General features: G+C 40.9%; 1 protein-coding gene across 3 annotated transcripts in view; it reads right to left on the bottom strand.

Moving 5' to 3' along the window:
* cacna2d2a (calcium channel, voltage-dependent, alpha 2/delta subunit 2a) overlaps positions 1-27656 on the bottom strand; it is an 815854-nt gene that overhangs the window by 146630 nt on the left and 641568 nt on the right. For all 3 annotated transcript variants that reach the window (XM_048547478.2, XM_048547479.2, XM_048547480.2), the window contains 2 exons: positions 21018-21176; positions 11708-11818 (listed from right to left, as the gene is read on the bottom strand). In XM_048547478.2, the coding sequence (XP_048403435.1) occupies positions 11708-11818; positions 21018-21176 (270 nt within the window). The remainder of the gene's footprint in view (positions 1-11707; positions 11819-21017; positions 21177-27656) is intronic.

The following is a 27656-nucleotide window of genomic DNA, read 5'->3' as shown; positions in this document are numbered from 1 at the left end:
CCTGGCTCCATCCAATCAGCAGTTTCCAGCTTTGAAACCATGGCAATGTCATTTAAAATGGATCTTACAGCCTCAATAATATCAGTTCAATAACCCCTTCTGTTTTTTTCTACGCTTTTCTCTTAGCTCCATACCAGTGACTGATTCAGCCAGTTGGTTCCTGTTCCTCACTGTACAGTATGATAATGATTCAAAGCTAACCTGTCACAGTGTGTACAATACCTGCTGCTATGATTAAGTGCCTAATTAGGCATCAGGTCACAATGGGGAGAACATGCCACAAATCTCACTCTGCAGACTGAAGCCAAATACTCTAACTGAACCGGAGACAAACTCTTGCTCTCTGGAGTATTTCACAGGTGTAAGATTATACTGACTGTGAGAAACAATGTACAGTTTGAGCAGTCAGTCCAGGCATATAGTGTCATGCTACATTACCACAGTTTAATAAGCACAGCTACCATCTACTTATAAATATGAGCAGGGCAAGTCTGTATGAGTATTAAAAATAATGCTTTGCCTCAATCTACGTCTCAATATTTGTGTCAAAGTACAGACCAGGACTACAGTGAAATAAACAGAAATAATAATGTTATTACCAAAGAATGGCAGATTCCCTGGTCTAAGTTAGAGTGAGAAACTGACACTATAATGTAGTGGTAGTAGTGAGTAGGGGTAGGATGGGGTGTTCAACTGAAGGGGAGTTTAAATAAGTCAAAAAATAAATGAGAAACCAGAGGTTCAGGGTACTGAAGAAGTGAACAATATTCAACGTTTGAGAGTAAGGGGCAGAAATTAGAACCAGAGTAAGTTATAACGAATAAAAGACAAAGCTTAAGGCACTTTATCTGACTTCAGATAGCATTTGCAACAAAATAAACAAGTCAACAACATAAATAGAAAGAATTGAATATGCCTTGACAGCTATTACAGACCTGCAGTTGTAGAATGACTGGGACTGAGAACTCAATATTCAAGGGTGTTCAATATTTCAGAAAAATCAGAATAAAGGAAAATGAAATGGGATAGCTTTGTTACTAAAGGATGGTATCAGTTTGGTGGTGCGCAGTGGTATCAGTGAAATGGAGAATGATATGGAGTCACCTTGGGTGGAAATAAGGAATAGCAAGGGAAAGAAGTCATAGGTGATAATCTTCTATAGGCTTTTAAATGAAAAGTTGCCTCAGTGTAGAACAAAGCATAAAATCAAGAAATAGTGGTGACACGTAAGGAGGGCATCACAACTGTCATGGGTGATTTTAATCTGCACATTGTTTGGACAAATAAGATGGTCAAGCATAAAAGACAAATTTATAAAATGCACCTGGATTTGTTTCTTAGAGTGGTACATTATACAATCTACCTGAGAATAGGCCATTTTAGATCTAGTAATATGCAATGAGATTAATAAGAGATCTCATAGAGAATCATAGAATCCCAATAGCGTGGAAACAGGCCATTCAGCCCAACAAGGCAACACCGCCGCTCTGAACAGCATCCCACCCAGACCCATTCCTGTACCCCTGCATTTCCCATGTCTAACCTAACCCACCCAACCTAAACATCCCTGGGCACTATGGAAAATTTGGCATAGCCAATCCACCTAGCCTGCACATCTTTGGACTGTGGGAAGAAACCAGAGCAAACCCATGCAGACATGGGGAAAATGTGCAAATTCCACATAGACAGTTGCCCTTGGCTGGAATTGTACCTGGGTCGCTAGCGCTGTGAGGCAGCAGTTCTAACATTGAGCCACCGTGCTACCTGTTAAAGTTAAGAACTCTCTAGAGGGCAGCAACCACAACATGATAGAATTTCAAGATCAGTTTGATGGATAGCAACTCTGACCTTAAACCAATGTCCTCAACTTAAATAGGAATAATCATTAGAAGTAGATATTTCAGCCCATCAAGTCTGCTCCACCACTCAATGATCATGACTGACCTGATAGTCCTCAACTCCATTTTCCCATCTTTTCTCTATAACCCTTGATTCCCTAACTGATTAAAAACCTATTTATCACAGCCTCAAATATATTTAATGACCCAGCCTCTAGAGCCCTCTACAGTAAAGGATTCCACAGAGTCACTATCCTCAGAGAAGAAATTCTTCTTATCTCTGTCTTAAATACACAACCTCTTATTCTGTGATTTATGTCGTCTGGTCGCAGAGTCTCCCACATCGGGTAACAACGTCTTCGCATCTACACTGTCAAATCCCTGAAAAATCTTGCATATTTCAATATGGTCACTTCTCATTCTTCTACATTACAGTGAATACAGGGCAAACCTACTCAATTCTCCTTAAAAAAAAGTTCTTCCATTCCCAGGATCAGCCTAGAGACTCATTTTTGGGCTGTCTTTAATATCAATAAATCTTTCCTTAGATTAGGAGGCCAAAACTGTTTACAGTCTTCCAGCTGTGGTCTGGCTAGTGTATTATACATTTTTAGCAAAATTTCCCTACTTTTATACTTCACTCCCTTTAAAATAAAGACAAATACTCCATCTGCCTTTTCTTTTACCTGCTGAACCTGGATGCGAGCTTTTTCGCAATTCATGGATGAGGACTCCCAAATCCTTCATTGCTTGCTGTACTCTTTCCCCATTTAAATAATATTCAGCTCCTCTATTCTTTCTGCTAAGGTGCTTAACCTCACATTTCCCACATTATATTCCATCAGTCACATTTTTGCCTGGTTGCTTAATAATTGTTTAAAGTGGTCTGAGAAACTAGGCTATAGGGAAGATCAGTGAATGAGCAATGGAACCAATTAAGCAGATATTTCATAATGCATAGCAAAAACATATTCTGGTCAAAAAGGAAGACTTGATAAGAAAGATGAGCCACCCATGGTTAACAAAAGCAGTCGTGGGGAATATCTATTCAAAAACTAAAGCACACAAAGTGGCAACACTAGTAATATACTAGAGGATTGGAAACATTTTAGCAGATGGCTAAAATGCTAATTAAAAGGGATAAAACTGATCATAAAAATAAATTGGCAAGAAACATAAAAATAAAGAGCTTATTTGGGAATATAAAAGAAAAGACAGCAGCTCAAGTGTTGGACCTTGGAGAATGTGACAGGGAAATGGGTAACGGGGAACAGATAAATGACAGATATTAAAATGAATATTTTACATCAATCTTCACAGGGCAGACAATTTAAACATTGCAAAAGTAACAAGTAAGCAACATGTTCAATAGGGAATGGTCTTGTAATAGTCTCTGTCATGAGGGATAAAATATTTGACAAACTAATGGGGTGAAGGCTCCTGGAGCTCAGATTGGAGGATTGGTTAACACACAGATGATATAGAGTCATGATTAATGGGTATGTTTTGGGATGTAAATATATGGCTGGTGGAATGCCACAAGGATCAGCCCTAGGCCCTCAATCATTTATTATCTACATCAATGACTTGGATGAGGAGGCATACTGCAATGTATGCAAATTTGCGGATGACTGGAAAAAGGTGGGAGGACATGTTGTGATGATGACATAAGGAATTTGCAAGGGGAAACAGATCGGTTGCATGGGCAAAAAAAAATGGCAGATGGAGTTTAGTGTAGGAAAATGTTAAATCATACACTTTGACAAGAAAAGTAAAAAAAAGACTATTAATTAAATGGATGGAGACACCGAAAAAGTGTAGCAGGGACAATTTTACATGTTCTTGTGCATGAAACATGAGGTAGCTGGCATATAAGTGCAGAAGTAATTAAAGAGGCAAATATAAAGTTGACATTTATTGCTAAGGGGTTGGAGTTTAAAAAAGTTCTTTGGAGGGAAATCTTCTTTCAACCATGCAGAGTATTGGTGGGGTCACACCTGGAGTGCTGGATACAGTTTTGGTCCATGTCTTGACGAAAAGATGTACTGCCTTTCGAGGTAGTTCAAAAGAGATCGATTTTTCTCATTTAGCTTTAGCTACCTGTACTCAATTTCAGGGACTGATGTACTGAATTTCTAGGTATTTCTGTTCATCTATATTCTTTACTGAAATTCCATTGTGGAATACAGCCATATACTGTCTTCTAATTGAACTGGAGAGTGCAAAGTAACTTAGACGCAAATGTGGTAACTACACTGAGGTGCCAACGCCGTGGGCTAACTGAGACACAGGAATCAATTATTCAAAACATGACTGGAATAAAGTGTGTTAATTTTTTCCCTGGAAGCCATGCTGTAAAGAAAATTTGTTATTTAATCAAAACGTCAAAAGGAAAGTTATAATTGTTATTAAGAATATTTGGAAAGGATTTTAAAGACATCGCATTAATTGTAAAGGGATCAATTGTAATTTCCTTGGAATATTATGAAATATTGGTCCGTATGATGCATATTTTTACAGGCAGTGACACAAATGCCTGAGAGTCTTTGCCAATCCATGTGTAATTTATACTTTGTATTGGCTATAATTTGCCTGCTAATTGATATTCAATTCTTATACATTCTTATTTGTGCTAAAGTAAAATCTACAGAAAGACGAAACCTTGCTGATAATTTCTTCATCTGTGGTTTTTATGGTAATCTTGCTTGTTTTGGTTGTTACTCCCCAACAGCAGTCATAAAAAAGAACGAACAGCAGGGCAACATTTACAGATAAACCAAGTTTTTAAAGGATCATTCATAGGATGTAGACATTGCTGGCTGAGCCAGCAATTAATTGCCTATCACTGGTTCCCTTTCAGAAGACACTAATCAAACAATCTGTATTAATGCTTTCTGTGGAGAATGGCATGGAAGCTAGGGAACTTGGGGAAATAAAAAGAGATGTCTTCAAAAGAGATCATATTACAGAAGAGAGGCTTTAAAATACATAAAGATAGATAAATCCCTGGGTCCTGATTGGGTGTTTCCCAGCATCTTGTTTGGGCTAGGGAAGAGAATGCTGGGTACCTTGCTGAAGTATTTGTAACATTGATAGCTTCAGGTGAAGTGTCAGAACAGATTGGCTAATTTGGTGCCATTATTTTTAAAAAGCTGTAAGAAAAAGCCAACGAACTACAGGCTGGTGAGCTTCATATCCTTGATGACAAGTTGTTGGACAGCATTCTGAAGGACAGGAATTAAATGTATTTGGAAAGGCAAGGACTGATTATAGATAGTCAGCATGGATTTTGTGCATGAAAAATTGTTTCCCAATAACTTGACTGAGTATTTTGAAGAGATGATAAAGAAGACTGACAAAGGCAGAGTGGTTGATGTTGTCTATACGGACTTCAGCAAAGCATTCGACAAGGTTCTGCATGGTAGACTGGTTTGTAAGGTGAGATCACATGGCATCCAAGGGGGAGACAGCCAATTGGATACGAAATTGGTTTGAAGGTGGGAAGCAGAGAGCGGTGATGAAGGGTTATTTTTTGGACTGGGGGCCTGTGACCAGTGGTGTGCCACAAGAACTGGAGCAGGATCCACATCATTTCTTCATTCATATACATGATTTGGATGTGAATATAGGAGGTATAGCTAGCAAATTTGTAGCAGACACAAAAATAGATGGTGTAATGGAAAGTGAATCAGATTATCTCAGAGAACAATAGGGCCTTCATTAGATGGGGCAATGGGTCGAGGAATGTTTAATTTAGATAAATGTGAGATGCATTTTGGTAAGACAAAGCAGGTTAGGGCTTATACAGTTAATGGTGGTGCCCTGGGGAATGTGCCAAACAAAGAGACCTAGTGGTGCAGGTGCATAATTCCTTGAAAGTGGAGTGGTGGGTAGACAGGGTAGTGAAGAGGGTGTTTGGCATGCTTGCTTTCTTTGGTCATAACATTGGGTATAGGAGTTGGGATGTCATGCTGCAGTTGTACAGGACATTGGTGAGGCCATTTTTGGAATACTGCATGTAATTTTCTTTGCCCTTTTTTAGGAAGGATGTTGTCAAACTTGAGAAAGTGCAGAAAAGATTTAGAAGAATGTTCCCGGGACTGAAGAAAGGTCACCGGACCTGAAACGTTAACTCTGTTTTCTCCTCCCAGATGCTGCCAGGCCTGCTGAGGTTTTCCAGCAACTTTGTTTTTGTTCCTGGGACTGGAGGGTATCAGCAACAAGGAGAGGCCGAAGTGGTTGGGGCTATTTTCTCTGCAGTGTTGGAGACTGAAGGGTGATCTTATAGAGGTTTATAAAATCATGAGGGGAATGGGCAGGGTGCATAGCTTATGGTAATTGTGGTGTCCAAATAGAGAGGACATAGGGTTTAAGGTGGGAAGGGAAAGATTTAAAAATGACCTGAGGGGTAACATTTTCATGCAGAGAGTGGTGTGTGTATGGAATGAGCCGTCAGTGGAAGTGGTGGAGGTGGACACAATTATAAGCATCTAGATAGGTGTAGGAATAGGAAAAGTTCAGAGGGATTTGGGCCAAATATTGGCAATGGGAGTAGTTTGATTGGGATGTTTAATTGGTGCGGATGAGTTGGGCTGAAGGGACTGTTTCCATGCTGTATGGTTCTATGGTGAGTCGCCTTCTTGAACCACTGCCGTCCACTTTGTTTATATAGACGCAGAATGCTGGTAGGTAGGTAGTTCTAGGATTTTGACCAGGTCACACATTTCCAAGTCAGGATTGTCAGTGACTTGGAAGGGAACTCACAGATGGTAGTGTTCCCATGTATGCTCTGTCCTTGTTTTCCAAGACGGTGGTTTTCATATGTTTGGAAAGTGCTATCTAAGAAGCTTTGGTGAATTTCTGCGTTGCATCTTATAGATGGTATACATGCTGTTACCTAGCATGGTGCCAATCAACCGACCTGATTTGTCCTGGATGGTGTCAAGCTTCTCGTTGTTGGAAAATGCACTCATCCAGGCAAGTTGTGAACATTCATTGCACACTTGATTTATGCCTTGAAGAGGTGGATTGGCTTTAGAGAGATAGGAGGTGGGTTACTTGCTGCAGTATTTCCATCTTCTGGCCTGCTCTAGCAGCCACAGTATTTATAAAATTAGTCCACTTCAGTTTCTGAGGACTGCTGATAATGGGGGATTCAGTGATGGTAATGCCATTGAATGTCATAGGGCAATGGTTAGATTCTCTCTTATTGACAACGATCATTGCCTGGCACCTGTGATACAAAAGTCACTTTCCACTTGTCAGCCCAAACCTGGATATTGTCCAGGTCCTGAGATAATGGGAACTGCAGATGCTGGAGATTCCAAGATAATAAAATGTGAGGCTGGACGAACACAGCAGGCCAAGCAGCATCTCAGGAGCACAAAAGCTGACGTTTCGGGCCTAGACCCTTCATCAGAGAGGGGGATGGGGGGAGGGAACTGGAATAAATAGGGAGAGAGGGGGAGGCGGACCGAAGATGGAGAGTGAAGAAGATAGGTGGAGAGAGTGTAGGTGGGGAGGTAGGGAGGGGATAGGTCAGTCCAGGGAAGACGGACAGGTCAAGGAGGTGGGATGAGGTTAGTAGGTAGCGGGGGGTGCGGCTTGGGGTGGGAGGAAGGGATGGGTGAGAGGAAGAACCGGTTAGGGAGGCAGAGACAGGTTGGACTGGTCTGCCCTAACCGGTTCTTCCTCTCACCCATCCCTTCCTCCCACCCCAAGCCGCACCCCCCGCTACCTACTAACCTCATTCCACCTCCTTGACCTGTCCGTCTTCCCTGGACTGACCTATCCCCTCTCTACCTCCCCACCTACACTCTCTCCACCTATCTTCTTTACTCTCCATCTTCGGTCCGCCTCCCCCTCTCTCCCTATTTATTCCAGTTCCCTCCCCCCATCCCCCTCTCTGATGAAGGGTCTAGGCCCGAAACGTCAGCTTTTGTGCTCCTGAGATGCTGCTTGGCCTGCTGTGTTCGTCCAGCCTCACATTTTATTATATTGTCCAGGTCCTGCTGCTTTGGAACACGGGCTTCAGATTCTGAGGAGTTGTGAATGATGCTGAACATTGTGCAATCATCAGCAAACATTCCCACTTTTGACCTTATGATGGAAGAAAGGATGGAGCAGCTGAAGACAGTTAGACCTAAGACACTACCTTGATAAATTCCTGCAGAGATGTCCTGGACCTGACATGCCTGACCTCCAACAATCTCACCCATCTTCCTATGTGCAAGGTATAACACCAAACAACAGAGAGTCTTCGCCTGATACCCACTGATTCCGGTTTTGCTAGGGCTCCTTGATGTCACACGCGGTCAAAATGTAGCCTTGATGTTAAAGGCAGTCAATTTCACCTCACCTCTGGAATTAAGCTTTTCTGTCCATGTCTGAATCAAAATTGTAATGAAGTCAGGAGCCAAGTGGTCGTAGCGGAACGCAAACTGGGCGTTACTGAGCAGGTTATTGCTAAGCAGGTGCTGTCTAACAGTATTGTTGATGACATCATCTATCACTTTATTGATGATCAAGAGTAGATTGATGAAGTTAACAGCTGACCAGGTTAGATTTGTTCTGCTTTTTGTGTACAGGAAATACCTAGACAATGTTCACATTGTCCAGTAGATGCCTGTATTATGGTTGTACTGGAACAACTTGGCTAGGGGTGCAGCAACTTCTGGAGCACAAATTTTCAGAACTATCATGGAATGTTGTCAGGGTCCATAGCCTTTGAGGTATCCAATACTTGCAATTGTGATACCGTGATTGCAACTTGATATCATGCACAGTGAATCAAACTGACTGAAGACTGCTATTGCTGGGGACTTTGGGATAAGGTGAACATGGATCATCCATTTGGCACTTCTGGCTGAAGACAGTTGCAAATGCTTCAGCCTTATCTTTTAGAATGATGTGCTGAATTCTTCCATCATTGAGGATGGGGACATTGATGGAGCCTCCTCCTCCAGTGAATTATTTAATTGTCCATCACTGGATGTGGCAGGGCTGCAGAGATTAGATCTGATTTGTCGGTTGTTGGATCGCTTAGCTCTATCACTTGCTGTTTATGCTCCTTGGCATGCAAGTGTGCTGAGTTTATACAGCTTCACAGGGTTGGCACTTCATTCCTAGTTATGCCCGGTGCTGCTCCTGGTATACCACTCTGCACTCTTCTTTGAACCGGGGTTGATCCCTGTCGAAATGCTAACAGTAGAAGGGGTGGATTTAGTGTACCATGATGTTGCAGATGCGTTGGGAGTACAATAAAGCTGCTACTATTAGCCTCAAGTACTTCAAGAGAGTTGGAGGGGTGTGGTGGTGCTAAAGGTGAGTATAGCGGCCATCACCAAGGACAAAGTGCTAGAAAAGACGGACTACATCCCAGAGTTCTGAAGGAGATAACTGAAGAGATAGTGGAGGCGTTAGTGGTGATCTTTCAAGAATCACTGGAATCAGGGAGGGTGCCAGAGGACTGGAAAAGAACTACTGTAACCACCCGTTTAAAAAGGAAGTATGGCAAAAGACAGGAAATTACAGGCTGATTAGCCTAACCTTGGCCGTTGGTAAGATTCTGGAATGTCTTGTGACGGATGAGATTTCTGAATATTTGGAAGTGCATGGTAAAATAGGGCAAAGTCATTTTGGTTTCTTCATGAGGAGATCATGCCTGACAAACCTGTTCGAATTCTTTGAGGAGGAAATGAGCAGGTTAGAGCAAGGAGAGCCAATAAAGGCCTTCGACAACGTGCCACACAAGAGGCTGCTGAGTCAGATAAGGGCCATTGATGTTGGAAGCAAGCTGCTAACATGGATAGAAGATTGGTTGTCTGGCAGAAAGCAGAGAGTGAGGATAAAAGCGTCTTTCTCAGGATGGCAGCTGGTGACAAGTGGTGTTCCGGCCACAACTTTTCACTTTATACGTTGATAATCTAGATGAAGGAACTGAGGACATTCTAGCTAAGCTTGAGGAGGCAGGTGGAGAGGCAAGTAGCATTGAGGAGATGGGGAGGCTGCAGAAGGATTTAGACAACATAGGAAAGTGGGCAAAGAAGCGGCAGATGGAATTCATCCATATAGTGTACCAACCATGGTCCACTATATCCACCCTTTCTACTGTGTGAGGTCATGCACTTTGATAGGAGGAATGAAGGCATAAACTATTTTCTAAATGAGGAAAAAAAAATTCAGAAGTGTTTTCAGTATTTCTGGACCCATTTGTATATTTCCAGCATCTACAATTGTTTGTTTTTGGACAATTAGAAGATATTGGGAGTAAGAAGCAGAATGCTATTAATTTGGCTGGGATGTTGAAGGCTATGTAGAGATAGTAGGAGGTTGTGATTAGACTTGGTGGGATATTAAAGCATAATGGCAACATGCAGGAGGGTGTAATTTAGGATGTGGAGAAAACATTGTATAGGTAGAAGGACCTGTACTTGTTTTGGAACATTCAATAATTCCAGTATGACTCATCTTTTAAACAGAACATTTATGAAGTTATCAATATTTCTTAAATACTATCCAGTCATTTCCTGCTGTTGCTTTCAGATTCAAACATATTGAAATATAATGTACCTAAGTTTTCCCATAAGTGTGATTATAGGAGAGAAGTTTACATTTTCCATATTTATTTGTAATCTGATCATTGTCCTAGACACCATTCATTCAATCTCCATTTAAATACAGACTGAAGTCTTCAACTTTTAGGCTGAAATGATCACTGTTTATGAAATTTTAATCTGCAGAAGGTTTACATAATTGCTCACTCCCTTTCAATCAATGCTTAATATTATGCCTATTTTTCATATTTTTCTAATCAACCTGTAGACAGATGTTATTCCACACCTCTGGAACAAGTGGAATTTGAACTTGTGTCTCTTGGTCCAGGGGTAGGGACTGTACCACTGTACCACAAGCTGTAATACTATATTTTTCTTGAACCTTGGTTTGACCATAGTTGGAGAACTGCACACATTGCCAATCACTGCTCTGTCCAAAGGCGATCAAGGTAATGGAAAAGGTGTCAAAACATTTATAAGAATGATAACAGAAGTGAGAAGTTCTAATTGCAACCCTGCTAGGGTACTTCATTGGCTGCAAATCGCCATGGGATGTCCTAAAATTTTGAAAAGTGATTTTTAAATGCAAGTCATTCTTTTAGTCATAAACGAATGATCAGTGGTGATCACTACCGTTGCCTCCACATGAATAAACCAGAAAGCTATGATCATTGCATGGTAAAACTACAAATATCAAACTGACACAAGACCCTGTTAAAATTATTGTATAATACTGGCCTGTTGGGAGACTGTCCAGAGGCCACTGAGGAACAAAAATAATTTATATTCTTCAAGATTATATTCCGCACCAATCTCCATTGACAGAAATACAACCTTCCCACAGGCCAGACCATTTTAAAATAGTCACCATAGCAACAAGCTACAAATCGATCATGCAGCAAAACACACAATTTGAGGAGGATAAAGTGAAATAGGATGGGCAGGTTTGTCCCAAATACCTAACAATTACATAGTGCTAACCAGACATGCCCAGGAACATCTCGTGTCATATACTCTCAAGTCTCACACTGCTGTTCACTACCTCACACACTGGGCTCACACCGATGTTCACTACCTCACACACTGCTGTTGATTACCTCATTCACTCTAGGCTCACGCTGCTGTTCACTACCTCACTCACAGTAGGCTCACACTGCTGTTCACTACCTCATTCACACTGGTCTTGTACTGATGGTCACTATCTCACTTAACCTGGGCTCACACCTTTATTCACTACCTCACTCACCCTGCTGACATTGCTGGCGGCCTGTTGTGATGGCAAAACAGGGATGGCAATTACACATATCTACTCACTGTTTTATTGGGCCAATTGTGTCTTTCAAAGACATCCTGGGCTCGATCCTCTCCTCCGTCTGTGAACATCATTATCATCTTATTACAGTTTGCTCGAATGTTTGTAGTGGACTGGAAGAGACAAACAGGGAAGAATCAATTTCTTGATTGTCATGACTAATGATTGGCTATCATTGCAAGTGATGATAATAGTGGTTTCACTAATCATCAACAACCTAACAATGATTAGTTATGAATTCTTACCATCCTAATGTGTTTAGCTATAAATGTTCACCCTTCTAACAATGACTAGTTATTGATGCTCATATCCCATTTTGAACAGAGAAGACAGTAGCCAATGCTTTGGTCCCTATTCGAAACTTCACTTCCTTGCAACTGCTCCCTCTCCCTGGCAATATTCTGATTATATCTGCGTGTTTGTCACCTTGCTTTAACGTAGGGAAGAGCTTCTGATTTATTTACCCCTCATAACATTGCCCGACTTTCCCATCTGAACTCACTTCTTCTGAAACCCATGCAAATGTCGTCATTACTTCCACACTTGGCTATTCCAACATCCTGGCTGGTCTCTCATATTCCACACTATCTAAGTAAGGGGTCAACTCATGCTCTACTGCCCATATCTCTCACCAAGTCCTGTTCCCCTGTTACATAGTCTTTACTGATCTATATTGGGTCCTAGTGAAGCAACAACTAGATGTTAAATCAACATTTTTTCCCCAATCCTTCCAGGACTATTCTCCTCCTTGTCTTTATATTCTCCACAAGCCCCTCGGAGACTTCTGCACTTCTCTACTTCTGGCTTCCTGCAAATACCTGTTTTTCATCAGCCCACTATTGACAGTCGTGTTTCAAACTTGAACCATGGCATTCCAACTCTTAAAGCCCTCGGTATCTGAAATCTCACCCTTTCAAGAATACTTTTGCTTATCTGAGCTAACGACCCCTTACACTGTTCAGTGCTATATGTTGATTTAAGGAGATCAAAGGTTACAGGGAGAAGGCAGGCAAGTAGAGTTGATAAATATATCAGACATGATTGAATGGCAGAACAAGCTTGATGGGCTGAATGATCTAATTCTGTTCCTATATCTCGGTGAAGCTTCTTGAAATGTTTTATTATGTTAAACGTGCTAAATAAATACAGATTTTTGTTGGTCTAACAGTGAATGGTTTACAACAGTCATCGCCCTAAGACTTATTTCTATTTGTTAATGGAATGTGAACGTTGCTGGCCACTCCAGCACCTACTGCCTATTCCTAAGTGGCCAGGGAGTAACTGCACTGCAGTGGGTCTGGAGTCACGTGTAGGCCAGACCAGGAAAGGATGGGTGATTTGCTTCCCTAAAGGGCAATAGTGAAATAGATAGGATTTTACAACAATCAAGAGTGGCTAAATCAGATGGAACATAGAACAGTACAGCACAGTATAGGCCCTTTGGCCCACAATGTTGTGCCTACCTATTATCCTACTAAGATCAAACTACCCTGCATACCCTACATTATACATCAATGTACCTATCAAAAAGCTGCTTAAATGTATCTAATGTATCTGATTCCATCACCACTGCTGGCAGTGCATTCCACGCACCTACCACTCTCTGTGTAAAGAACCTACCTCTGACATCTTCCCTATACCTTCCTCCAATCACCTTAATATTATGCCCCTTCGTAATAGTCGTTTCCGCCCTGGGAAAATGTCTCCGGGTATCCACTCTATTTGTGCCTCTCATCATCTTGTACACCTCTATCAAGTCAAGTCTCATCCCTCTTCGCTCCAATGAAAAAAGCCCTAGCTCCCTGAACCTTTCCTCACAAGACCTGCCCTCCAGTCCAGGCAAATATTTTTTGAATACAAATTTTACTATTTTCCTTGCTGGGATTAAAACCATTGTCCCTAGAATTTTATCTTGACCTTCTGGATTACTAGTCTAGTGATATCATTACCATGCTACATCCTCATGTAATTGTTTCCGGTTGTCCACCGTCCTAACCATTACTGAGTCAAAGTGAGAGATATCACAGGAGTCATCGCTCCCCAGCCCTTCCCAAAGGTACTGATTCCAGCAGGTGGGCCATATACTTACACGTAACCTCTGACATAGAAGCAATGGCAGGCTTCTACTTGGAGGAGGCAACAAAGTTATGTGCACACAAAATGAAAGCAGACATAGCAGTATAGAATCTCCAGTTTCAAGTCTATTGATATGATATTTTATATTTAAACAGCGATGCAAATATTGGTTTTAGAGCAGCTAGGAGGTTTTTCTTGATACTGTCATGGGAAGTGGGCAGAACTAGCAAGAGAACCATTTACTGTCCATTTGTAATTACCCTGGAACTGAGATGCATGCTGAGTCAATTCAGAGGGCACTTAGTTGTAAATCAGATGGCTGTGGATCTGGAGTCACATGTAGACCAGACTACATAGGGATGACACTGTTCCTTCCTTAGAGGAGCTAAATGAACCAGATGGGGTTTTATAACAATTGATGCAAGTGGTTAAAGTCACCATTGCTGAGACTAGATTTCAATTCCATTAGCTGTTGCAGTGAGAATTAAATCTGTATCCCCAGAGCACTAGCCTGGGCCTCTGGATTACTTGTGACACAATTACTACAGCATTGCACCTCTCAACATTTTCTTACTTATGAAGGGAAGTGTTTACATTAGAAAAATTTCAGCGAAGGTTCACTTGACTGATTTGTGAGATGATAGGGTTGCCTTATGAGGGAAGGTTGAGTAGATTAGGTTCCCTACAGTGTGGAAATAGGCCCTTCGGCCCAACAAGTCCACACTGCCACTTAAAGCATCCTACCCAGACCCACCCCCCTATAACCCACACACCCCTGAACACTATGGGCAATTTAGCATGGCCGATCCACCTAGCTTGCACATTTTTGGACTGTGGGAGGAAACTGGAGCATCCGGAGGAAACCCATGCAAACACGGGGTGAATGTGCAAACTCCACACAGACAGTCACCCAAGGCTGGAATCGAACCCGGGACCCTGGTGCGCTGAAGCTGCAGTGCTAACCACTGAGCCACCATACCGCCCCAAGTGTTGGGATTAAACTCATTAGAGAGCAGAAGAATTGCTAAGCCATATATAATTTTTACAGGGCATCACCAGTTTGATGCTGAATATTTCCTCTCATGGGGTAGCCTAGAAACAAGATCACAATTTAAAAATATGTATTTAAGATAAGACATAAACAGAATTTCTTCTCTCATAGCTGCGATAGATTAGCTCTGACTGACAATGGTGTCAAAGGTTACGGGAGACAGGCAGGAAAATGGAGTTAAGGTCATAATCAAATCAGCCTGATCTATCAAAAGGCAATGAGCAAATAACCTAGTCCTACTTCTATTTCTGAAAAACTTATGATTTTATGATATTCATCAGCTCTCCATGATAGTGATCAACCCCACGTACACACTTGCTTGAGATAAGGTATGTCTCCTCTGGCAAGCAGGTGTATTCACACACAGCGAAGTGCCCTCACATAAGCACGTTGGAACCAGATTTTGTGCATTCTATCATTTTCTCCTCTCCATCCACCTCAGTCCACCCATTGTTGAGTAGTGACATCAACATCAGGTCCAACACATTCTCTTTGCAGGATCCAACAAAATTAGTTTTCCTCCCTACATAAGAAGGAATGTGAAGTCATTTGTACCAAATCTTCTCTTGCTCTATTTAAGATCAATTAACATGGCACAGGTCAGGAACTCAATTTTAGACCTTTTCATCTATGAGATGGCAAAGCATTTACTCACAGGGATTATGAAAGACAGTCTTAAAGGTTAATTTTTAAAAAGGCTCAAGGTGGCTCTGCATATTTTGAAAATAATATCATTAACTTTGATTCTATAGAATTAATATGCTAATTTTAACTTGTCTGCTTTTTAGTCCTTATTAATGTTCTGATTTTTAGCCTAGGATCAGTTGCCAGATATGGCTCCACATTAGTTAGCAGTGTGCCATCAGCATACAATGATCTAGTCTGTCTTCTGGCTGTATCTGTCTTCACTTTCAGTTTGACAACCAGCAGTAATGCTTCCCTTCTACAGGTTGAACATGCAACTAAATATTCTCCAGCTGTGCTATCCTAGAGCAAAATAGAATATATGAAGGCAGCAACACAATTAAGAATCAAAAAGCATCAGATAAGATCTGTAAATGGAGGGGTAACATTCAACAGTAGTAGTAGAAAATATCACGCACCTTTCTAAAATAAACGTGTGGAATTTCAAAAAAGCTCCTCAGACCAGCAACAGATTGAAAGAAACACCAAAGGGAATTCCAGCATAACTGTCTTTACTTTGTTGGATAATGAATCATCAAAATTTAACACAGCTGCCATTTCAAGTCTGATCTGTATAAAATACTGCAAAGCTCCATTTTAAATCAGAACCACATATGAGGATCTGGGGCGACATCTTCAGAGTAGAGAATTTTGAATGAGAGAGAAAGGTTTGTTTCAGAAATCAACCACAATATTGCTGAAACGGGCTAGACAATCTGCAACTACAGAACTCATGAGGAACAAGAAATATTTTTCTCTTCTGAAAAGTGTGCCCTATTTACTGAGACTACCTGCGCAAGCAAACTTCGACTAATCAGCTACAGAAGCCATCATAGCTGCTGAATTCTGACTTCAAGTTTTAAAACCTATCAGTTGGAAAAGAAAAATCCTCAAGCAAGTAACCGGCCAGCAATGTCAACTGAATTTATTTTCAAAACTACTAGTTTCTTTTTCATAAATATCTGCTTTTAAGCTGGTATTTTTTTCTGATAATTGTATTACATTTAATTTAGTGACTTTCAGCAAAGTTGTGCACTAAACTTTCATATATGTATGAAATTCACTGTTCAATAATCACACTGTGGAGGCACTTTATAATCATAGTACAAAGCTAAGGTTTAGATTGAGAATCCAGGGGGATTAGAAAAAAACCTCACCAGCTGGACGGCTGGTAATCTGAGGACATAAATGAAAATAATTGGTAAAATAACTGGGGAGAGATGAGAAGAAATATTTTTACACAGTGAGCTTTTATGATATTGTACGCAGCGTATGAAGAGGTGATAAAAATAGTTGCAATAATAATTTATAAAAGGAGAATTCTGCAGAACTATGGAAAAACAGAAGTGAAGTATTGGATAGTTCCTTCCAATAGCTGGCACAGGCATGCTGAATCAAACTGCCTTCTGCGCTATATCATTCTGTGAATCAGCTTGATTCAGGTGGCAGCAATGTCATCTCTGAGTTAGGAGCGTCTGCGTTCAAGTCCCACTACAGAACTTCTGTAAATATGTAGGATGGTACAACTGTGCAGTACTGCAGATGTGCTACATTATTATTACCATCTTTTGACTAAGTCATTATGTTACGTTAACATACACTTCAAAGCTTGTGTGATACAATTCACAAGAAGGATCAGGGGTTCTGCTGTGTTCTGCGCATCATTGCCCCCTACAATCAACAAGCTGTCAGTCATTAATTTGATTAACTGTGGAAGCATGTTATGTGCAAATGCCCTTTTATATACATACAGGGACAGAACTGAGATTTGTTGGATGAAGTCCTGTAAGGGGCCAATTGCCTCAATGGATGGGATGGCAGGTGTGAATCAGATTGGTGCTTGCAGCATGAAGTTCGATCCCTGTTAGATCTGGGGTGGATATGGGTCCTGCTTCCTCACCTGAACTATGGAGGGGATTGTAGTACTACGGGTCAGGTCTGCTTTCAGGCAGAGAACAGAAGAAAGAAACTTTCCAACTGCATAGTTCACTTGTTTAGTTCCCTAATTGTGACTCTCTTTCTCCTTTATTTCACTGTGTCCTTAAACATGAATCACCATTGCTGTATCTTTAGATCTTGTGGTATTGAGATTATTGTCATCTTTAGAGCCAGTCCTGTATTGAGTTCAAACTCCTCACGGACTTCGTGCAGGTTTAAGCACCTACAAAACCACAGTATGATACAGCGCAGAAAGTAATTCTCCTCCCATGTTCTCAATCCTGTAATCTTACCTCCTATAGATCTCCCACTGAGGGGAATGAATGGGACTTGACTCTGTTCAATAGATTCGCCAACTTTAAGTACATTTAAGTCATCATTGGACAAGCATATGGACGTACATGGAATAGTGTACGTTAGATGGGCTTCAGATCGGTATGACAGGTTGGCACAACATCGAGGGCTGAAGGGCCTGTACTGTGCTGTAATGTTCTATGTTCTAATAAAATGTGTAACTGTGCATCAGCCAAAGTCAAAATCAACTACAGTCAGTGACAAAGCTGAGTGACTCCAGCTTATACCCAATTCTCTATGGTCTCTATCCTCTGACTTCTCCACTATCTTGTTCCTCATTTGATCTCATGAAAATATTAGCTCTGAGTTTTTGTAATTTAATAATGACATTTCCATCACTTATTTAGCACCTTGCCTCTAACCCATGGATCACTGCTACAGAACTAATAACACACCTTAATTCTGAGGTTACAAATTAGCATTCTCTAAATCATTTCATGCCTTTCATCTTGATTCAGAGCTCAGTGTGAGTGGTTAAAGCACAGGGCATTCAGCCTTAAAGTCCATCATGGTTCTTTGTAAGAGCCAATTAGTTAGCCACACAAACCTCAACCTTTCTTTGCTGCTCTTCAGATCTTTTCCCTCTAATTGTTTAAACAATTTCAGTTTAAATACCTCTATTCCCATTAGTAGATGGATCGAATACCAAGGAACATCAATAAAAGGTAATCATATACTACTCCCCATAAGATTCCCCAGTTCGTCTATCCCAGCATTCCTCAGTGACCTCTGAGGCATTAGAGTACTTTACATTGACCTGTTTGGTCAGTCACCTCAAGATCTGATTTGACCACATCAGCTCTTCATGTTGAAAAAAAATCCCATAAAACTAGAATTATCTTTAAGGAATGCACAAATATCCACCTTACAACCCAATAACCACTTCCTGTGACCTTACCATTCCACTTCATTTCACATTCAGCATCAAATGAGATTGTTTTCCAGACTGAAGCAATGAAAGAGCGGCATGGTAGCTCAGTGGTTAGCACTGCTGTCTCACAGTGCCAGGGAAATAGGTTTGATTCCAGACTCAAGCGACTACCTGTACGTAGTTTGCAAATTTTCCCCGTATCTACATGGGTTACCTCTGGCTTTCTCCCACAGTCCAAAGATGTGCAGGCTAGGTGGATTGGTATGCTAAATTGCCTGTAGTGTTTAGGGATGTCTAAATGAGGATGGGTCTGGGTAGGGTCCTCTGAGGGTCGGTGTAGACTTATTGGACTGAAGGGCCTTTTTCTACACTGTAGGGAGTATATGATCAATGATGAACTTTACTATCTCTAACACTTCTTCTCTGTCCAACTTCACCATGCCCTACTCCTGATTCAACTCATCACAAGACAACCAATAGTCACATATTCCATCTCAGGCTCTGTGGAACTACTTCCTACAATGTTCACAAACTGTTCCAATGGTTTCTCATTATGCACAGCAAGAACAAGAGGAGCATGTCCCAAGGTTCAACCATGACTCTCTTCTTGATCCACATGTTACTCTGATCTAACGAAACCTTCCTTCATTATCTCTTTATCACAATAGCAACTGTTCCAAAGATCTACCATTATCTTCTGGATAAGAGTTTATTATCTCTAAGTTCCAGCTGTGTTTAAAATTAGCAACTGAAGTATTCATTCAATTCTCCTTTGCTCTACTAGGTCAGGCTGAAATAGACTGGATCACATTACCATGCAGGACATCTTGATTGATGTGCCTAATGATCTGTGGCTTGAAAATTAGCCTGTTCTGAACACATTAAACCTGCGGTAGAAACATGTAAGTCTAAGTAAACATAATCCTTGAATTGTGGGACAGTCCATAATGGTATTATCTGGATTTTCTCCATCTCTTTCTACGAACTCAGGAATTACATTACCTGCTGGGTTTTCATACTATTCCGGTTTTTAATTTTTTTTACACTGATAATGCTTTTAACGTTTCCTCACAACATGCTTTTAGAAGTGCAGCCAATCCTTTGAGATGAGAGGTTTTATTCCGTCCAACTTTGATTAGTTTATCAATTATTCTCTGCTGTCTTGAAATCTGAAATGTTATTACATCATCATTGATCTCTGCTCCATCTTGCATTATTTGATTAGAAGCAAACTATGCATATCTTGATGCTTTGGGCCAGCTGTTCAATTTCTTATGGCTCAGATTTGAATAATCAATCTGGGACGGAATGTGCTCCTTGGAGGAGACGTACATCTTCCTGTCCCAGCATTTGCTCATGCAAACTATGACTTAGATTGTCACCTCGAAAGTGAAAGGAGCGGACACCAAAACTTAACTTAACTCTATTAAAATGATCAGGTGGCAGAAATTGGCAGAAAATGGAGGTGGCACAGAAAAGGTGGTACTGAACGAGCCAATAAGCCAAGGAATTGAATATTAAGTACTGCTAAGCCAAGGTCCTGGTTTCTGCCATCAACTGAGACAAATTTTAATCCGCACCTTTGCTAACATTTTGATGATACTGAATAGAGTTTCGCCCTTCCCAATTTGTCACTGCATGAGTAATCCAGAGGCTCAGACTAATGCTTTGAAATGACTAAATGCTAATCATCACATGCCATTGATGAACAAGGAGACACCATTGTAGCTGGTAGGATTTAAAATCAATTAGTAAATTAGAAGTATAAAGCTAGTTTCAGCATTAGTGACCATGAAAATTACCATCAATTGTTGTTAAAAACAAACCTCTGGTTCACTACTATCTTTCTGGAAGGGAAATCTGCCATCCTTACCTGAATTGGCATGTGACTCCAGACCTACAGCAACACTGATGACTCTTAATGCCCTCCTAAAATAGCCAAGCAAGCCACTCAGTTCAAGAGCAATTAGGGATCGGCAAACATTTCTGGCCAGGCCAGTGACACACAAAAAAATAAAAAGCAAGATTTCTGTCTCTGTGCTTTTTTGTCATCTTCTCACGTAATGGTAAATACAGGAGAACTTATTTAGAAATGTGGAGCAGCTAAATTAATACATCATATCTAAGCATAAAGTTGGGGATACAGAGGGTGAAGCAATGCTGCAGAGTTGAAGTCAAAGCCTGCTTGTTCTGGTAAATACTAATTAACATTACATAATCAATCATTAACAAGTCAACAATTAAAAGGAGGACATCAGTTTTGTCCTGTAATCAAATCAATTCAAAAAGGAAAGAGCTGATCCCTGTCAAGATGGTTGGGACATTCCAATATGCTTACGTTGAGTAGCTGATCAAAGGCATAATTGAATCCTGATTTGTAATCTGTCACTCCCTGGGCATTCATGTCTTGCACGGCATCTTTCAGGACCTTCTTGTTCCGTACGTTGGCTTGAACCAAATGCTTGAAACAGCCCACAGGTTTGGCTTCATCATTGAACTGTAAAAGAGAAAAAGCCTGTCACAAGCCAGTCAGAAAACAGCAATATCCGGGGACTAACAATACACGTCATTAATTAACCAATGACAAACCAAGGGCCATAAACAAATGAAGAGCCAATCTTCAACCAATTACAGGCCTGTTACAAACTAGGGACCATTCACCAATCAACCACACACCACTGAGCCATCAAAATCTAAATTCAAACTAATCAATTGGTGAATTTCATCTTTCAATAGTGTAATTGCCTAGAGGTTTATGTAAGGGAGGCAAAAAGATGACTCTTCAAGGTGGAGGTGCCCTCTCAGCCCATTTCAAAAAGTTAAATATATCCACAGTGCTGGACTCCTAGTGTGGAGGGAGATCCCTTCTACAGTGTGGCAGGAAATTGCAGTGGGTGTCCAGAAGTCACAAATATGGGGCATATTTTAAAAAGTGAATAGGGCTGCTGATCCCCCACACCCTCACCCCACCCCAAGCCTCCTGTCATAAGTGCCTCCACTTACTGTCCATGTTTTTAGTCATTACTGGAGTCCACTAGAAATTTCTGGTTGGTCAAGGTACTGATTTAGCAGGCTGCTTACTTGCTTTATTGGCTACCTACTGCTTCATCACTTAGAGCGGGATCTTGCCAGTAAACTGGCATTCTGAAGAAGACTCAATGGACTCTAGACATTAACTCTACACTCTCCTCATAGATGCCATCAGACTTGCTGAAGTCCTCCAGCATTTTCTGTTTTCATTACAGTAAACTGGCCTGATGGTCAACAGCAAGAAATTCTTGACATGTACACTTCTGACTTCAGTGTCACCAATCTTCAACAATCTGGGCTGAAGAGTTATCACAGCCAAATCAAGACTTAGGCCACTTACATCTTCCAATAAGATATCACATAAAATATAGAAGTTCATGAATAGCCACCTTCTCAAGGCTAATGAAGGATTGGCAATAAATGCAGGACCAGCCAACACACTTCTATCCCATGAATGAATTACAACAGCCAATGTGCAATATATACTTAATGACTCAGCCTCAACCGTCCTGTGGTAAAGAATTCCAGATTCACTACACTACGAGAGAAAAAAAATCCTCATCTCTGTTTCAAATGTAAGACCATTTATTCTGAGATTATGCCCTCTGATCCCAAATGCCTCCACAGGGGGAAACTACCTCTCCCATATTCCCAGTCAAAACCCCGAAGAATTGTGTATGTTTCAATTAGGTCACCTCTCGTACTTCTAAACTCGAGTGAGTATAAGCCCAACCTACTTAGCCTCTCCTCATAAGATAGTCTTTCCACCTCTGGTATCAAACTAGTGAGCCTTCTCTAAACTGCATCCAATTTCAGTATATCTTTCCTTAAATAAGGGACCAACTACTTATGGCTTACTAATGCCTTGTATGGTTTTATTAAGAGCTCCTTATTCTTATACTCCATTACTGTTTGCAATAAAGGCCGACATTTCATTTGCCTTTCCTACTGCCTGCTGAATTTGATTGGAGCTTTCCATGATTCATCGATGAGGATTCCAAAGTCTTTCTGTGCTTTAGCTTTCTGCAATCTTTCCCCACTTAAATTAACTTAGCTCTTCACAGCAAAGTGTATAACCTCACATTTTTCCAAAATATATCCCAACTGCCAAGTTTTTGCTCACTCACTTAATCTGTCTATATTCCTCTGTGAATTCTCACCACTTGTTTTTCCATCTATTCAGTACATCTCGATGACACAATTATAATCAATAAGACACATTTCCATGAACTCTCTCCATGAACTCATGACAATTCTGTGCAGCTTTCCTGAGCTACTTTTCAACTAATCAACCAATAACACCCAGATTTTTACTAACCTCAGCTCATTCACAGCGCATTCCAGCTTTTAGACATTTGATAGTTACACAGTACTACCAAGAAGTCCTGCCACCTTCCTGCTAAACAGAAGAACTGACCTCTTCCTCTTGGAAACTGAGATCCCTATATTTCTGATATTTTTTGAGAGGCTGTTACAGCAGTTATTTGACAAAATGAAAGTGACAATAAATACCACCAAGGTCTCTATGATCCATAAGCTGACATCAAAATAATTATCTAGCTGCATATTTACCCTACTGGTTAATTATTAATTGTCATGTGTACCGAAATACAGTGAAAAGCTTTGTTTATGAGCAGTACAGGCAGATCATAGCAAGTAAAGGATGTACAGATCAAAAAGATTTAGAGGCATACAGGTTACATTGTAGGCTGTATTATTTGAGGCTGGAGTCCATTCATCAGTCTGATAACAGCTGGAAAGAAACTGTTCCTGGACCTGCTCGTGCATTCATTCAGGCGTCTGTATCTTCGGCCTGATGGAAGAGATTGTACGAGGTCATTACTTGGGTGCAATGGGTCTTTGATGATGTTGGCTGCCTTTGTGTGGCAGCGAGCCGTGTAAATAGAGTCCGTGGATGGGCAGTTGGCTTCATGATGGTCTGGGCTGTGCAGACCACCTTCTGTAGTTTCTTACAGACCTGGGCAGAGCAGTTGCTATGCCAGGCCATTATGCACCTGGACAGTATGCTTTCAATAGAGCATCTATAAAAACTGGTGAGGGACCTTGTGGGCATGTCAAATTTCCTGAGCTGCCTGAGGAAGAAGAGGCATTGTTGTGCCTTCTTGGCCATTGCATCTACATGGGAAATCCAGGACAAGTTGCTGAGTTATCGTCACTTCAAGGAACTTGATGCTCTTCACACTCTCAACCTCAGTTCTGTTGACTTGATGGGGGCGTGTTCTTCTCCTTTCTTTCTGAAGTCGAAGATCACTTCTTTAGTTTTCCTGATGCTGAGAGACAGATTGTTTTCACTGCACCATGTCACAAAGCCCTCTGTCTCCCTTCTGTATTTTGACTTGTCATTGCTAGATATCAGGTTAGATGACAGGTTACTTCATCATTGTGTTGGACCTCTTTAACAGGCAGTCGAACTGAGTGTGTTTGAAATAATGACCTTACCAGGAGCCACAAGCAGCGTTATACAGGTATCGTTGTTGTGCTCAATTGAACTTCCTCTTGGTAGAAATTTCCCAAAAAGCATCAGCCTCTGATAGAAGAAATTTCTCCTCATCTCAGTCTCAACAAGGCCAAACTCTAATAATGAAATTATGTTCCATGGTTTTAGACTCACTGGCCAAGGGAAACATTTCACCTAATTCCTGTTATATATACTAAATATTTTGTAAGTTTTGTACGGTCAGCCCTTATTCTTCAAAACTCTTGGCAATGCAGACCCAATTTCCTCGATCACACCTCATTTAACAATCCTGTCATCTCAGGAATAAATCTGGTGAACCTTTATTCTCATAGAAAACAGGTCATTCATTCCATCAAGTTTCCAAACTCACCCTATGAACAGCATGCCACTCAGCCCCCTCCCCTATCCCTGTAGCCCTGCATTTCCCATGGCTGACCCACCTAGCCTGCACATTCATGGATGTTACAGGGCAATTTAGCATGGCCCATCCACATAACCCACACATCTTTGGACTGTAGGAAGAAAGCAGGGCACTTAGAGGAAACCCACCACGCAATGTATCAGCAAGGTTCTATACATTTTCAGCAAAATATCTTCACTCATGTACTAAAATCAATTTGCAATGAACACCTTTCTTACTGCTTGCTGCACTGACATGTAGCTTTTAGTGATTCATGGAGAAAGATACCCAAGTCCCTTTCAACGTTTGCACATCCCCAGCCTCTCACTAGTCAAGAAATATTCGGTCTCTCTCTCGTCCATCAGTGCTGATGGGATGAGGCCCTTATGTAGATGGTAAAGACCTGAACTGATAGCCCAGTAGGAAGGCTATCTGTGGATCTTCCCACTGCAGACTTAATCAAGGCAGATGCAGGAAGGACATGAGGTTCTTTCCTATAACCTGGTCACCTGATTAAATTCTCCCTGTCATCAAGCTTGACACATGGTTGTATATTAAATTTCATTCACAGAAACACTTTCCACACACAAATATCTTCCTTCACAGGTCTTTTCATGTCATTAAATTTGCTGATACAATTTAGTATTGACAAATACTTATAAATAATTATAACTTCTGAATTCTAATCTAAGCAGTGCACCTCCCACTGGCGTCATTATGAATTATCACTATGGAACTGGCTTGACTACACCTTTGGTCTCTTTGCAATTCTCCAAATCATTTATCTGAGTTGAGACATTTGTCTGTTTGTAATAATGGTTCATTTGCTCTCCAAGATTAAAGGAAATGAAGGCAGTAACTTCAGGCTCCCAATGGGAAAATAATTTTCCTCTGAAACATTGACCTTTCACCTCAATTAACTGGTGACTGAAGTGCAGCCAATGGCGTGATGGTGCTGAACTGAAACAGTCCTCAGGCTCATCTGCTATGGATGGCACAGCGACTGATGAGTAAGGAGAGAGCAAATGGGTTCATCCACTGATGGATTATAGATTGGCAATGCCTAGGAGGGTATTATTAGAAAATGTGAAGTTTCTCACCATTTCTATAGCTGTGTGACACAGATATTGAAACAGGTTTTTAACACAGACTCGACTAAAATTCATTGCTGTTCAACTTAAAGGCTACCATCCATTAGGATTTACATCTAATTTGTTGGTTTAGTTATACCAGATGGGCTGGAGTGGTTGATGGAAGCTTTCTAGCACTTTCCCAAGGGCAAATAAGGATGGACAACAAATGCTAGTCTTACCAGCAAAGCTCACAGCTCATGAAAAAGAACAAATTTACTCCTGTTCAGTGACATAGAAGTCAGTACATCCTTATACAGGAAAAAAGACAAACAATTTCACATTACTTGTTAATTATTCTTTATTCTTTTGTGGGATATGAGTTTCATTGGCAAGACCAGAATTTGTTGCCTATCCTTAAATGCCCTTAAATTGAGGGCTTGCTCAGTTATCTCAGAGGGCATTTAAGAGCCACCTACATTGCTCATTGCTGTGGATATGGAGTCACATGTAGGCCTGACTGGGTAAAGGAAATTTAGGTTTTTTTTTAAAAAGAGACAGTAGTAAACCTAATGGATTTTTACAACAATCACAGTTTCACAGTCAACATTACTGAAACTACTTTTAATTCCAGGCCTTATCAATGTGATTTAAATTCCACAAATTGTCAGAGTTAGATTTGAATCCAGGTCCTTAGTGTCTCAGCCAGGGCCTCTTGATTATCTAGCATCTAACCCTAACTCCAGATAGTGCAGACTCCAAATTTTGGACCGCTTTCTGCAAACTCAGAAGACTTGGCAGCATCTGTGGAGAGAAATCAAGAGTTCACATTTTGGGTCCAGTGACAATTTCTTCAAAACGGAAATACAAATCTAGTGAGCTGCTTTGCCGTGGTTGGCATTGACCCTAGTGAGACCTGGTGGAGCTGCATTCATCAAGAAGAGTGGGAATATTCCACCACACTCTCGACCTGTGCTTTAGGTTCTGGAAAGACTTTGGGAGTATGGAAGAGAGTTACTCGCTGCAGAATCAAGGGTGATTTTTTTTGGTCAGCTAGGGTTATGCCAGGCATAAGTAAGAGATCTGAGACCATAATTAGATTAATCACGATCTTACTGAATGGTTGAGAAGGCACACGAGACCAATTTCGTTTTTGCCCTTGCTATTTTTTGTGCTTATACGTTAAATTTGTAGTTTTCTCTCTGTTACTATGGCTCATTTTCTGCTCAATAGTGACCTAATGTGTTGATGGTGATGGACATAATGACAGGAATCTCTTTGAAGGTCAATGGAGATGGTTACTGTTAATTATATATTCCTTGGATAATAATTGTGTATTGGGTATTAATTGAGGGCTTATATATATGTATTTGCAGACATGCATAGGGGTAAAAAGTGGTGGCACAGTGGTTAGCACTGCTGCCTCACAGCGTCAGGTACCCAGGTTCAATTCCAGCCTCGGGCAACTGTCTGTGCGGTGTTTGTATCTTCTCCCCATGTCTGCATGGTTTCCTCCCACAGTCCAAAAATGTGCAGGCTAGATGGATTGACCATACTAAATTGCCCGTAGTGTTCAGGAATGTGTAGATTAGATGGGTTATAGAGGGATGGGTCTGGGTGGGATGCTCTGAAGGTTTGTGTGGACTTGTTGGGCTGAAGGGCTTGTTTACCACACTGTACAGATTCTATGACCTAAAACAAGGTGTGTTGTTCAAAGTGCATGGTACATAATGTGTTTCTCTGAAAATAAAAGATAATAAGGATGAAAAAGCTTCACTTCAATGTTCCATTCTTCATTGCTAGATGGAGTTTTGAATTTGGATGCTTGCTTATATGAGATGGTCACTGCCTGGACTAATGATGTGCGAATGTTATTTACCATTACTTACCATCTAAGCCTGGACGTTGTTTAGTTCTTAATGCATTATCTAAAGAGTTGTGAATGATGCTACACACTGCAATCATTGAATATCCCTCACTTTGACATTATGATGAAGG

Source organism: Stegostoma tigrinum, chromosome 11, assembly GCF_030684315.1.
Source record: "Stegostoma tigrinum isolate sSteTig4 chromosome 11, sSteTig4.hap1, whole genome shotgun sequence".
In the NCBI taxonomy this organism is placed as follows: Eukaryota; Metazoa; Chordata; class Chondrichthyes; order Orectolobiformes; family Stegostomatidae; genus Stegostoma; species Stegostoma tigrinum.
Note: the sequence above shows the minus strand (reverse complement) of the source record. Positions and strands in the feature narration are given on the sequence as shown.